The sequence below is a fragment of the Haliotis rufescens genome, unplaced genomic scaffold, assembly GCF_023055435.1.
Source record: "Haliotis rufescens isolate VD_foot unplaced genomic scaffold, xgHalRufe1.0.p SCAF_43, whole genome shotgun sequence".
Classification (NCBI taxonomy): domain Eukaryota; kingdom Metazoa; phylum Mollusca; class Gastropoda; order Lepetellida; family Haliotidae; genus Haliotis; species Haliotis rufescens.
This window is the reverse complement of record NW_025964146.1, coordinates 2,385,320-2,399,906: the sequence shown is the minus strand read 5'-3', so window position 1 is coordinate 2,399,906 and position 14,587 is coordinate 2,385,320. Positions and strand designations below refer to the sequence as shown.

At 39.7% G+C, this 14,587-nt stretch overlaps 1 protein-coding gene across 1 annotated transcript in view; it reads left to right on the top strand.

Moving 5' to 3' along the window:
- Positions 1 to 14,587, top strand: part of LOC124151169 (phosphatidylinositol 5-phosphate 4-kinase type-2 beta-like) — a 56,509-nt gene that overhangs the window by 15,860 nt on the left and 26,062 nt on the right. The window contains exons 3-5 of the mRNA XM_046523531.2: positions 7,060 to 7,156; positions 10,718 to 10,867; positions 13,012 to 13,158. Coding sequence (XP_046379487.1) covers positions 7,060 to 7,156; positions 10,718 to 10,867; positions 13,012 to 13,158 — 394 coding nt within the window. The remainder of the gene's footprint in view (positions 1 to 7,059; positions 7,157 to 10,717; positions 10,868 to 13,011; positions 13,159 to 14,587) is intronic.

Below are 14,587 nucleotides of genomic sequence, written 5' to 3'. Positions count from 1 at the left end.
CTCCTAATCAACTTGGGCATTAAGCCACATCCTACCTGTCCTAGTCAGCTCCGGCATTAAGCCACATCCTACGTGTCCCAGTCAACTCCGGCAATAAGCCACATCCTTCCTCTCCTAGTCAGCTCAGGCATAAAGCCACATCCTTCCTCTCCTAGTCAGCTTAGGCATTAAGCCACATCCTATCTGTCCTAGTCAACTCGGGCATTAAGCCACATCCTACCTCTCCTAGTCAGCTCAGGCATTAAGCCACATCCTCCCTCTCTTAGTCAACTCGGGCATTAAGCCACATCCTTCCTCTCCTAGTCAGCTCGGGCATTAAGCCACATCCTAGCTCTCCTAGTCAGCTCCGGCATTAAGCCACATCCTACCTGTCCAAGTCAGCTCCGGCATTAAGCCACATCCTACCTGTCCTAGTCAGCTTCCGCATTAAGCCACATACTACCTATCCTTGTCAGCTTCCGCATTAAGCCACATACTACCTATCCTTGTCAGCTCCGGCATTAAGCCACATCCTACCTGTCCTAGTCAGCTCCAGCATTAAGCCACATACTACCTATCCTTGTCAGCTCCAGCATTAAGCCACATCCTACCTCTTCATGTCAGCTTCCGCATCAAGCCACATACTACCTCTCCATGTCAGCTTCCGCATTAAGCCACAACCTAAAAGGCCAGTCAACAAGATTTCAGATTTCATCATTGTGTTTATGTTGTCCAGCAGCTTATTGTGCTATTAAATGAAATAATTGCTTGCTAAGTGGAAAATGAATTTGCAAAACAACTGGTTGTGATTTAAGTGGCTGTGCATTGCTGTGTGTAATGTCATATGAACCACTTCGGAAGCCAATAAATCTCTGAACAACTTGAGTCTCTGGAGGTGGGATGGGTGCAAACCCTTCCTTTGCCCATCCCTGTTACTTTCCATCACGACGAGATGAACATGAGCAAGTCTATCATCATTCATAAACACAAGCAAGTTGTCACATGTCTGTTGTAGTAGGTCAGGTGATTCAGATTGGGGCTCATCAGCCTTGACTTTATTTGTAGCACTTCAGTGGCGGTCATGGTGAAGGTCAGGTCAAGCTGACCAGGACCTGTTATATCCAACTTTAATGGTATGTTGCCTAATGTCAACATGATCAAATTTGTTCGTATCAAACTTTTTATGATACCATCTACACATGAACAGACCTTTTCATTTAATGGAGGTTATGTGGTAATATTAGCCTGTTATTAAGACAAACATGCCTAAAATATATAGGGGTCATATCCAACAATTTGTGTTGTGCCCCAAAATCTCCTAAACAAGTGAATTACATCACAACATGAACGTCAAGAGAACCTCTAATACTTATAACGCATAGCAGTCCCACATAACCACCATTAAACTGGTCAAGCTACCGATTGTGAAATTTCAATATCTGTTTGCGTTTATCTGAGATGATCTTTGAACGAAAGTTATATGGGTAGATTGTGCTGGGTTTATTTTTGGAGGAGGAAAATGCTAACGGAAATTAAGCAAGCTGTACGTATAAGAAACTTATTGATTATTTATTGTTTCAAAATATTTGGTTTTCTTTGTAACATTATTAAAAATAAAAGTTGGAAATTATCTTATCTTCACTATCTTAAAAATCTCCCCCTTTGGAGGCAAATCTCCCCCATTTTGAAGTGAAATCTCCCACATTGTCATGATGAGGGGTTGACAGGTCTGGTTGACAGGAATGAGAAAGTACTTGTTTGCTGAAACGGAATTGTGTGCTGTTCCATGACATTAACAGTGTTTGGGTAACATTAAATTTCAAGGTTTTTTTTGTGCCAATGATACAGTTGATACAGTTTGTGAGTTAAGCCTGAAGCCGGATTCTTGTAAAAGTTCTTCCAGTCTAGTAAGATCAGTATAACAGCCTAATTGTTAAACAGTATTTTAATTAATATGTATTTGACAGCATGAGTTATGATAACATAAATCATGGAGTTTGTTTTGTTTTAGTTAAAAATATTATCTTGACAGTCTAGATTGTCAGTTTTTCTCATTGTTTTTTAGATTTTGTTCATGAAAAATCTTTTTAACAGCTGATAAATGATTGATAAAGGATGAACCATGATAGTCAATAAACAATATGAAAATGAAAAGAAATAAATTTATAAATATTAAAGAAATAATGTAAACATCATTATCACTTGTTTTCAGTGTTATTATATAGACTATTATATTAGCTAAGCTTTCTAGACTGAACAGAATTTTGCTATAGACTTGGGCGCCTGACTAATGGCTTAAGTCACAGACTCCCTATTTAGATATGGTAGTGATAGAATGTGACAGAGATAGTCATGCTGGATGATCACAGTGAAAAATATCTGTGGGACGTTTTGGATGACAATCAGTGAAAAAATCCAGTCTGAAATGTTGTCTCTATCATGCTTTATTACAAGATGAATCCTTAGGTATTTTGAATAGCAATCAGCCAGCGTTGAACATAGTTTCACCTAGCCTAGGAGTCAGCATGACTCATGAGAGTCATCATGACCAGATGACTGAGAGAGTCCTGCATGACAGTGGTAGAAACTAGCATGTTTTCTCCACTAATCCTTATAATGATAACATGTAGCAAAACACTTAAAAATGGCAAATTTCAACTAGTCCTTATGATACCTAACCATTGGTCAGTTTGATAAGGACTACACAGGTGTACAGGAATCGTGCCAATTTCTAATGCTGCATGAGTTGGACATTTAGTCTACAGCAGGGATCCCGGAAATATTTTTTGCATTTTAGTCATGCCCACCTCTTGTCTGAGGTGCTGGATGTATGAACAAAAAGAATAAACTCAAGTGTCACTTTCATAACATACCGTATTCGACGTAATAAGCGTCCCGCTCTAATAAGTGCCCACGGCGATATTTGCTAATATATTGGCCAGTGAACAATCCCAATCAGCACCCCTTCCGATTGATAAATGTACACAAGCTTTATTTATTCGTGTATAACACGCACTCGTGTGTTATATCACCCTTAATTATGGGCAATTAAATTCTTGAAAAATATATCTGTCGTATGTAAACATTTCAGGCTGTTAGCATAAACCACAAAATTTACGACCTTTCAACTCAAAATAATATTCTAATAAGCGCCCCCTATTTCTAATTTTGAGAGCGCCCTGGGCGCATATTACGTTGAATACGGTATATATTGCACCCTTCAATACCTCGGTTATGGCGCACGGTTACAATTGGCTCCCAAAATTTACTTACATTTTTAATAAACTCAAGATTTACACTGACACACGGTTTTCCCCATCTCAAAAAAACATTATCAGCTGGAAATACCAGTCAACACATCGGAACAGAAATTCGCAATCCCATTATTACACTATCTGGTTATAAAATCGTGTTCATTGTATATCTTGACTTATGTTTGTAATGTATTTTATCAATTTTATTCAAAATTTCATTCCATATTGTTTACATTAAGTGATCGGTAGATCGCACAACTCACCGTTATTGATGGCAACCATGGTCAGATTACTGCTTTTGACGCCTCGAAACGAACTTTAGTTGCCAGAGAATGCATACATATTTCATAAATGCAATACTTGGACTGATATAATAATGTGACTATTATATGTCAACATTCCGTTTTCGCAATCCAAATACATGTAGTGCGGAAAGTCCATACGGTGATTGGTCAAATTGGTCCATACGTAAAAATATCCTGCAATAGCAATCGACTGTACCAAAGTGTTACGCTTATTATTCTTATAATTATAAATGTATATAGTAAAAGATGCAACTTAAATAACACGATTTTGGAATATATTATTCCTGATAAAATAATCATTTCAGAGACAGTTTGTTCTGACAATTGCATCAAAATTTCAAAAATGACTGCCTTCAAACATATCTTGTGGCAACTTAATCATGTTAATTCTATTGCTACACATGTGTAGACACAAAAACAAACATGTCTGCTACTAATCATGCTAATTGTACTCACAAATAATTCCTCCTAAAGTCAACAATGAACCGAAATACATAAATATTAATGTAATTAGTATTTTATTTTAGTTGATACTTGATAGTTTATTGGATAAGCAAAGATATACCCATATTATCTAGTAACATAAATTGCATCATCATGATCATTGTTCGAGTCACAAATAACAAAACATAACATAACAGTACAGTACAGTTTCTACTAATACAATTCCAAGACTAATGCTATGACTTGTACATTTAATAGTTATTTGATAAAAGATAATTTCAAATGCTTTTGGCGACCTACAATATTGGCTTGACTTCTTGATTTTACCACTGGCTACCTGGAAAAAAATACTTGTAGCCATATGGCTACTTGGTAAAAACTTAAACTCAGAGGCCTGTTGGGTACTCTTTGGCTAAATCACCAGTAGATTGTTGCGAGAACGTGTGCACAGCTGATTGCTATTTCCGGCTTAGTTTACGAGAAAATACACATGGTAATCTAAACCTCTGCATATAAAACAATGCCTTGGAGAGCAGGAAATACAATTTTAATTGTAAATCATCATGTCTAGCGAGGTTTTATATCAAATTTCATATTTTTTCGACCAAGTTTGTTATACCTTTTTATTCACCTGAATTGGTTGAAAGGATAGATCTATGATGTGTTCTATAGCCTACAACACTTGATAGATACATAGATCTAGTATAAACAGTTTCAACCTATCGGGATGTATGTCAGTGTGCCTGTGGTGACTGATGTTGACCGAATTTTAAAATGTCCGGTTTGCACTATTTCAAATCGGACATTTTGCAGTCACAATCGGACAAGTCCGGCGCACAGACCGATTTCTGGATCCCTGGTCTTACAGGATGTTGATAGTAAAATAACATCACAAACATTCCATTGTTTAAAACACTTCAGGCTAATATTAGTAATAGTATTAACAGTTTCTGTGTGTGTGGGAAATTGTACTGGCTGATAAAAAAATTGCTGAGCCAGATATCACTCAACAGAAATAAGATAAGTATTTTCAATGAAAAGCAGGATTCCTGAACTATCTGAAACCCTAATGTCTGCGATCCCCAATGGAAGTCAAAGACAACAGATTCACAAACCAGAACTCTGGTAATGCTGTCTGTAACCATGGTAACACTCACTACAGTATCATTAATCAATGTATCGATATATGATGCTATTTTTTCAGTTTTTTGCCTCTGAGGGACAAGTGGGCATTTCCGTGTCTATCATGTTTATGGGTGTACACAACTATATCAAGCATTTTCATTGCATTGTATTGATCTTTCACATCGATCTAATCAAACACAGAAAAAAATGCCGCAAGACTTTGTGGTTGTTTATGCTTAAAACATGTGATGGGACTCCTGACAGTATTCCAGTATGGTGGTCCTTATCATCAGTAGATTTTTTGGGATAAACATTGGATGAAAATAAATTGTAAAAAAATGGAAACTTGTTAAAAATATATATAAAGCACTCATGTTATGCCAAAAGTATGTATTTATGATTTGTCTACTAGTGAAGAAAGTACTGCTATGTATGACATTTTGGCCCTAGTTATCTCTTAATATATCCTGACCACAACGCGGGAAAATGTGCGGGCTACGTAACTTCCGTTTCCTTATTAGTCGCCATGAATATGTAGATGGGCTAGTTCAGGTCGAGAGAGAAAGTTTATTTGGGAAACTGCCGGTCATATCGCTTTCCATTGACAGATGGGGGTAAGGCAATAATAAAAAAATAAAAAGATACCAGAAGTAAGTATCAATGCGATAATGACCCCTAACTTGCAGCAGACGGAACATTCCGAGGAAATTGAAATTGTTTACGGAGCGAGCACTTCCTGGTTACTGATTGTCATTAACAGACACCCGCTAAAAGGCGTGTCCCGCGTGAGCGACCGGAAATCACAAATGCCGCGATACGATGAATGCCGCGGTACCACGAGGTCAGAGTATACACGGAATATGCCAGAAATAACATGAAAAAATGGCAATAACTGGTCACTAGCTTCGACGTGTACACTTTCAAGTGTATCCAGTCCAGAATGACATGTTGACATGTTTTAACTGTTCGAAAATAGGGTATGTGAAAATAGGAAGGCGGATGCCCCGATGCACACGCGACCCGCCAGTCACGACCTTGGGTGGATTGTTGTGGTCCCTCTCGGCAGTGGATGAATTAACATAGCGCTTTAATTACTTTCGCGGAGGTCGCGGGTGACAGCACAGCCACGGTGATTGAATTAATTAGTATCAAGCGCTTCACTGAGTACTGCGGACCGCACCCGTCTTGCGTACAGGAGACGGCAGAGCCGTCACGCGTACACGTTACGTCTGCGACTGATCATGACATTATGATCATATCCTAATGTTTTTCATGGAAGGTTTGTTGGCTCCCTAGTCCAGGGTTCACTTCATTAATTTTCTGACACAGGCCCTTTATGTGAAAGTTTCATATATTCCAGAGGTTCACCCTCACTTGCCCATAGAGCAGAATGTTAAAATGCCCCATTGTATTTAAAAATGTGGGCCTCTTTCAAATTTAGTGGCTAAAAGCACAAGGCCCCGACCTTGAATTATCTCTGCTGGTCTGAAAGCTTTTGAGTCTACTAGCCCAAACTTGGCTCTTCACATCGTTTGATTGTTATCAGTGGTACATTATTAGCTAAGCCTAGTAAACTATTCTGAATGTTACTAGACTCAGGCTTTGGACTTGTGGCAAAAGTCACAAACTTGGCCCCCACTTTAAAACACTGAACAAGTAGATGTACAGACACATATGGAGAAATGCAGTTGTATGTGTTTGGTACTAGCAGTTTCGGAACCCACCAGTTTCCACAGGTTCAAGTTGACCTTGTGACCCAATACCTGCGAAAATGATGGGCAGGGTTTCAGAAATTTAGAACCAAAGGATCCAATTTGCTTTGAAATAGAGGGATATTTGTTGTTGTCGTTGCCAACCCAATGTCATGGGCCCAGAAGCACTCTGGAAATACTACTAACACTACTGATTTTATTCTGGAAAATGATCATAAATGTTATTGACCTATTTTTCAGAGATAACATGCCAAGCCACTTCAAAGTGAAGGAGTACTGCCCGATTGTGTTCAAGAACTTGAGAGAGCGGTTTGGAATTGATGACTTTGAGTATATGGTGAGTCCTCATGTATATTATTAATGTTTTGGTTCTGCATACTCATCCAATATTAATTATTGTGCTGACCCCACCTCTTTAATGACATTTTGTTGCATATGTTTCTTACAGCTTTATCTGATCTAATAAAGTGCATCAGAGTGTCTTGGACTAACCTTTGTATATGGATTTGCCTTGTTTGGTTTGGGGGAAAAGTGGAACATTTTGAAAAAAAAGTTTGACAAATTTTTGTGATCTATGAGGTTATAATTATCAGACAAGAAATCAACAGGGATATGTCAGTGTGCTGATGGGATGGTGTCTATGTACAATTTATTGCTGTCCATTGTGGACTCCTAACCAGATGGGGAATCCTGGTTAGAACAGGTCCCCAGCACCCTTGCTGTCTGAGGAAACCGTAAGAACTGGTCCCCAGCACCCTTGCTGTCTGAGGAAACTGTAAGAACTGGTCCCCAGCACCCCTTGCTTGTCTGTGCGGAAACTGTTAGAACTGGTCCCCAGCACCCTTGCTGTCTGAGGAAACCGTAAGAACTGGTCCCCAGCACCCTTGCTGTCTGAGGAAACTGTAAGAACTGGTCCCCAGCACCCCTTGCTTGTCTGTGAGTTAACTGTTAGAACTGGTCCCCAGCATCCTTGCTTGTCTGTGAGTTAACTGTTAGAACTGGTCCCCAGCATCCTTGCTTGTCTGTGAGTAAACTGTAAGAACAGGTCTCCAGCACCCCATACTTGTCAGTGGGGAATCCGGGTTAGAACAGGTCTCCAGCACCCCATACTTGTCTGTGGGGAATCCGGGTTAGAACAGGTCTTCAGCACCCCATACTTGTCTGTGGGGAATCCGGGTTAGGACAGGTCCCCAGCAACCCATACTTGTCTGTGGGGAATCCGGGTTAGGACAGGTCCCCAGCACCCCATACTTGTCTGTGGGGAATCCGGGTAAGGACAGGTCTCCAGCACCCCATACTTGTCTGTGGGGAATCCGGGTTAGGACAGGTCTCCAGCACCCCATACTTGTCTGTGGGGAATCCAGGTTAGGACAGGTCTCCAGCACCCAATGCTTCTAATAACTATTTCAATCAGGTGGTTACAATGTGCAACCTTTCAAGGTATATATATCATTGCACCTGATGGCATGGATCTTTGTTCATGATATCAGCCACTTGTTTGCCTAGCCTGTATGTATTCATATTACCCACTCATCCACACAAACCACTATATCTGATATTTCTTAAGGCTATGCCATATTGCAATGGCAATGCTAAGAATCATTCTCTTTGCCTATGCTTATATGTTTTCAACTGGGTTTTTATGAATGTATTTAGTAACATAATTTATGCTAGTTTTCCTTTTGTTAAACCTTTGTCAAGAGTGTGTTTAGTACAACATGATGTTTGCAATCCAGGTAGGTAATTGAGTAGCTTGTTGTGGTTCTTTGCTCCTGTTCAGAAGATCACAACCAAAAAAAACAATGTATAAAGTTTAACTGCATGTATGTTGCTTAGAAAGTCAGTCTCTTATCATGTTTATAGATCTGCCCTGGGCCTTGTCCCAGATAGCGACCTTAGACTTACGACTATCATAAGTTGGTTACAGTACGAGTGTTACGATGATCTTAGTGCTTTGTGGCATGGGGCCTTGTTGTGAAGCTGGAGAACTGTTGAGAGTGTGTGTTTCACTATTTTGACCAGACTTCATGAGGAAATGTGGTAGTTCAGTTTATGTCTGCTACATTGACCTTTGATTTGTGTTGCCAGGGTAGACTTCGTCTGAGCAGTGATTGCATGAGGAATGTTGGCTTTGGCTCAGGTGGAAAGTGAAGCTAGGTGCACCGTCAACACTTGTCAGTCCCGATATTACTTTTTAAGGCTTGATGATTACAAGAAACGTTGATGACACTTACATTATAGACTTATGGATTTTTACTGACATTTGACCACCAGAGTGCCAAAATTGTATAGAAATTCGGAATTTAGGCTAAATGTCATGAACATTATCTTGAAGATGTTATGTTTCTGATGCCACCCCCTAACAAAGCACAAGTATGAGTGAGATGGGAGATTGCATATACAGGAGCTGGTGTCGAGTTCCTGATATACAGGTGAGAGGTGGTGAAGATTGCCGGGAGCAGGTGGGCAGGGGCAACACACCTGCAAGCCTTTTCACCTTCACTGCCTCAGACTTTCTGCTTCATCATTAGGATGCTTCCTGCTGCTGATTGAAAACATGAAATAGACACTTGCCAAAGAGTTTTGTGAGAAAAATAAATTAGCTGAAAAGGAGGTAATTCTTATGGATTATAACCCAGCTGGGCACTGCAATGAAAAGTACAAGGAAGTGAGAATTTATTGGTGCTAAATTCTGTTGCCAGTTCCTGCCAAATTCATGTTAAATTCTGCATTTATTTTGTCTTTATTAGACTGTCAACATAGAATATTCTATGGGAGATGTCAATTATACAGCAGGCAGTACTGAACATTCTAAGACAGAAAAACCTGATTGAAAAATGGCAGAACTTATTTTAGAGAAGTCGAAAGTTGGTTTTGTCAAAATCCAATCATGGAATCAAACAATAGCAGCTGCCATTTTGAAGATTTTGTTGTCTCTCTGCTTGTAAGTTGGTTTGCTACAGTCTCAGATAGAACACAACACGTGATGGGGACAGGTGGCCCAGTTATCCAAAGTGGCACAATATAGTTAGCAGAGTTAGGCATGTTAGAAACCTATGATCATGGGTTTAAATCTTGGTTTGCCATGATTGTGCTTCTGGGTTTGTCAGCACCATACCCTTGCCCTTGGTTCTCTCTCACTCACTCACTCACTCACTCACTCACTCACTCACTCACTCACTCACTCACACTCTCACTCACTCACTCACTCACTCACTCACTCACTCACTCACTCACTCACTCACTCACTCACTCACTCTCACAGAGACCTTGAAACAATAATAGCTCCCAAGCAAGTCAACCATTCTTTGGCAAGTTGATTTGGGCTCCATAATATCATATATTAAAAGAATTACCCCCGACTTGAAGAGACTAATGTTGTTTGTCTACAAATGTAGCTGCAAAGAGGATGTGACTAACAGCAATATTCACTCACTCATAATTAGTAATTATGTAATGTCTATACCTGGAAAGGTACAGAAATGTTTCTTTCCCTAAGCATAACATTTAATGTTGTTTTTTAAAGTTCTTGGGAGAATGTTAAGAGGTCAGTTTTTATAATTCTTTTCCTACTTTCATAGATTTTGTTCAAATTCATGTTGACATTTCATGAAGATACATGACTGAGTTTGATACCTATGCTGAATCTTAAAGTCAGGTCCCATGACAAGACACGGCAGTTGAGCACAAACAGATCAGCATCATGCTAGCCTCTCATCTCTATGTCTGCAGCTTGCGACTTCAGCTACTTGTCTGAAGCCCAAGTCTATCAGATTTCTTCTGGTCCAATAATCTCAGCCAGGAATAACCCTCAACTGCTGAAATTATGCTGAAAGACAGACTCAGGGTAGAAGTGTTTGTCCTACACTGTGTCTGTAGTTCTGATTTTGTTTGACAGAATTCGCTGACCAAACAGCCCCACTACATTGACTCCCCGGGTAGAAGCGGTGCTCGCATGTTGATGTCCCAGGACAAGAAGTTCTTCATCAAAACACTGGTCAGTGAAGAGGTGGAGCAGATGCACCATGTACTTAAACAGTATCACCAGGTGAGTGCACAATACAACATGTTTGTTTGTTTGTTGTTAACACCACACTCAGCAATATTCCAGCTATATGATGGCTGTCTGTTTATAATCAAGTCTGGACCAGACAATCCAGTGATTGATATCCTGAGTATTTGGGACAGTGACATGCATCAACCAAGTCAGCGAGCCTGACCACCCGATCCAGTTAGTTGCCTCTTACGACTAGCATAGTCGCCTCTTACAACAAGCATGGGCTGCTGAAGACCTATTCTACCCCGCATCTTCATGGGTCAATATGACATGTAGCAAGGACAGATTGTAACATGTTTTCGAACTAACTCAAGTCTGATACAGTCAAATCTCATTAATCTGACACTCGTTAATCCGACAAACGGCTTTATCCGACACAAATGATGGGAACTGATTAAATCAGTACTATTTAGACCCGTCAATCCGACAGTCTCACACACCGACTCCGACTCTGACACACCTAATTTGTAACGAATTGCTGAAATCACTCATTAATCAGTCTCGTTAATCCGACACAGTGATCAGTGTACTCTGTGGTCATCTGCCCGTGAGTACACAGCCCCGTGTTTTGATGCGAGAAATAAACCACTGAGGACATCCCATTACAGGTCACGTCAGAATGTCCTTTCGTGGACTTTGACCGACCAATGAAATTACTAACAGGAAGTCGACATTAGCCACTGAGAAAGCAGCTTTCTTAAGCATTGCGACACTAGTTTCAAATTGGCGACTTCCATTCCAGACTATGCTTTAAAAAACATTTTGAATCAGCCATACAGTCCGTAACAGTAGTATTGTGTAAAACCTTAGAGCTTGCATGATTAGAAAACATTCTGCTAATAATATGTAACACAGCAATATGAATATTTCCTTTTTCCCTTTTTTTATTACATGATGTTTGAATCATTATCTGTCGTGTAGTTGTCCAATTTTCGATCACGAACATTGATACTACCTAATTCCTTTATCCGACATTCGTTCATCCGACATAATCATATGCAACCAACAGTGTCGGATTAACAGGACTAGACTGTATTTCAAGACTAGTAAAATTCAGAAAGGTCAATGACATTTCCATGTCGACTACCACTTTGAGGTAAACATGTAAATGTCAACTCTGTGACAGATAATTTTGTGGACCAGTGTGAATAGAAAATAGTTTCAGTAAAATATCAATTGTTAACATTAATACTGCTCTACACTGTTGACAGTGTTAATGTCTGTCAGAAGATGAATGTTACTGACAGTTTCACTTAACCCTCCTTCGTGTCCCAAATCTATGTTGAGACATGTAGGAAATCAATTGAGATCCTATTCATGACTATGGTCAGACAATCTACTAAACCTGGGTATTGGTCATAGCTTTGACATCATGTTGAATAATGCAGGGAAATCTAAACTGGCAAGATAAGTTTTCTTCCTGCTGTTGCAATAATATTCAGTACTCAAAATTATGCAGGTGCTAGGTCCTTGAGGTTTGCCCCTATAGTAATTGCATTGGCACCCTGTTACTAATTATTATTATGTTGTTGTTATTATTCCTGTAACTTGAACTGGCTGCCACTGTAGTCTTGTGGATAAAGAACATTTGCCATGAGAACAGAAGGTCGGTGGTTTGGTCACACTGAAAAATGTTAGAAGATGTTACTTGTTACTTGTCAGCAGTAACGGGCTTAAACAAGGACTGGTCGACTCGAAGTCAGTGTACTGCGTCTGAGTGAGGTATCCATGTTAACGTGCAGCATGGTATCTCAGTGGGCTAGCACTATAAAACTGGCAATAGTCCAGACTTGTACAATTTGTTTGTTTGTTGTTTAATGCCGCACTCAGCAATATTCCAGCTGATGGCTGTCTGTAAATAATCGAGTCTGGACCAGACAATCCAGTGGTTGACATCAAGAGCATCGATCCACGCAATTGGGATCAATGACATGCATCAACCAAGTTAGTGAACCTGACCTCCCGATCCCGTTAGTCGCCGGTCTAGTACAAGCAGCCACATACACGCTCATGCACACGCACACGCACACAGACACAGACACACAGACACACAGACACAGACACAGACACACGCACACGTACAAGCACATGGCTATGTAAAGCCGCTATCACCTCAGATCTGATCTTTGTTTCAGTATATTGTGGAGAAGCACGCCCAGACTCTGCTGCCCCAGTACCTGGGTATGTACCGCCTGACCGTGAACGACGTGGAGACCTACATGGTGGTCATGAGGAACATCTTCAGCCCCAGAGTAGGAATACACAAAAAGTATGACTTGAAGGTCAGTACACACATATTGATCCTCCAGGTCGATACAGCTTGTTATCTCCTGTCAGGAATGCTTATTACATTGTATATGAAATTTGAGCTTTTAGAAGCACTGTATATATACTGTTCGAGCAATTTGTTTGAGTTATTACCCAATGGAGTATCAATTTGGATATGTTTGAAAGTGATGGATACAGGGTTTGGACAGTTCATTTTAATTGGATATGGAGGCATTTTGAACTCATCATATTGATGGCCTCCTCTTGGAATGACCTGGTGGTATGTTCAGATTGTGAAGGACTGAAGGGCATCAGTTATCCTGTGGTCCAATGTGCTGCAATATGCATTTAAGAGTTGCATCCCTTAGATGTACCAGGATCTGCTGATTGTGAGTTCAGTATTCATTTTGTATTCTGAAATATGATTTGTTAAAAAAAATAATAATAATTTGGTCAGGTTTGCTGGACCTACAAGATTCCTGACAACAACAATTGTTCAGAGAGAAAAAACTGAATGTCTTGAAGCAGATTGAAAAAAAATATTTTGTCCAATTTAAAAAACCCAAAAACAGTCCCCACCACCAGGGGTAGAAACTAACAGTTATAGTCCACTAGTCTTTAAAATGATAAAAAAATAGCAAAACCCTTTAAATTGGCAAATTTCTATTAGTCCTTATTATACCTTAACTATTGGACAGATTGACAAGGACTATAGGACTAGTGTCAATTTCTAACGCTGCCACCACCCAGAATATTCAATAAAGTTGTTAGAGGTGGAGTTAGTGTTGGAATTTAACACATGTTCGAGTTTGAGACAAGTAATATTCGGTAAGGACTTAGGGCATTTCCTTGTTGACTACCACTTTTACCATTAGGCAATATTAGGTAGAGAGCAACTCTGTAGATAATTTGCAAGGACTAGTGAAAATAGAAATTATTTTCTAACCCTTGGAGAGGTTATGAAATAAGGCAGGCTTTCTCTTCAATGGCTTGAGGTTTAAGGGTGTCAGAGGATGATGAATATGCATCAGCAATGCCAACAAAGTTCAGGAAAGGTGAATCTGGCAGGAACAACGATGTTATAGAAATGTAATGGCAGGGAAAACTAGTCAGGACGAGTTTCCTTAAGCGATTGTTTCCACAACCTCTTTTGAAAACTCTGTTATGTTGAATATCTATCCTGGGAGTTATCTAGGATTCCAAACTAGGTGCCCTTTGCAGGCATATTGGGGGAAATTATTTTGTGCAAAATTGGATATTTTTCTTTAAAGTACTCATTTTCTTAAATTCAGACGTATTACAACCTTGTATTCAATACAATAATGTCTCTTCCGTTTTGTCAGTGAAATAAGAAGTCCCCTTCTGCAGAGCCATAACATTAGTTATAACTGTATTAACATCATCAACATGTATAGGGAATGTTGACTGACAGCTGCTGCAGAC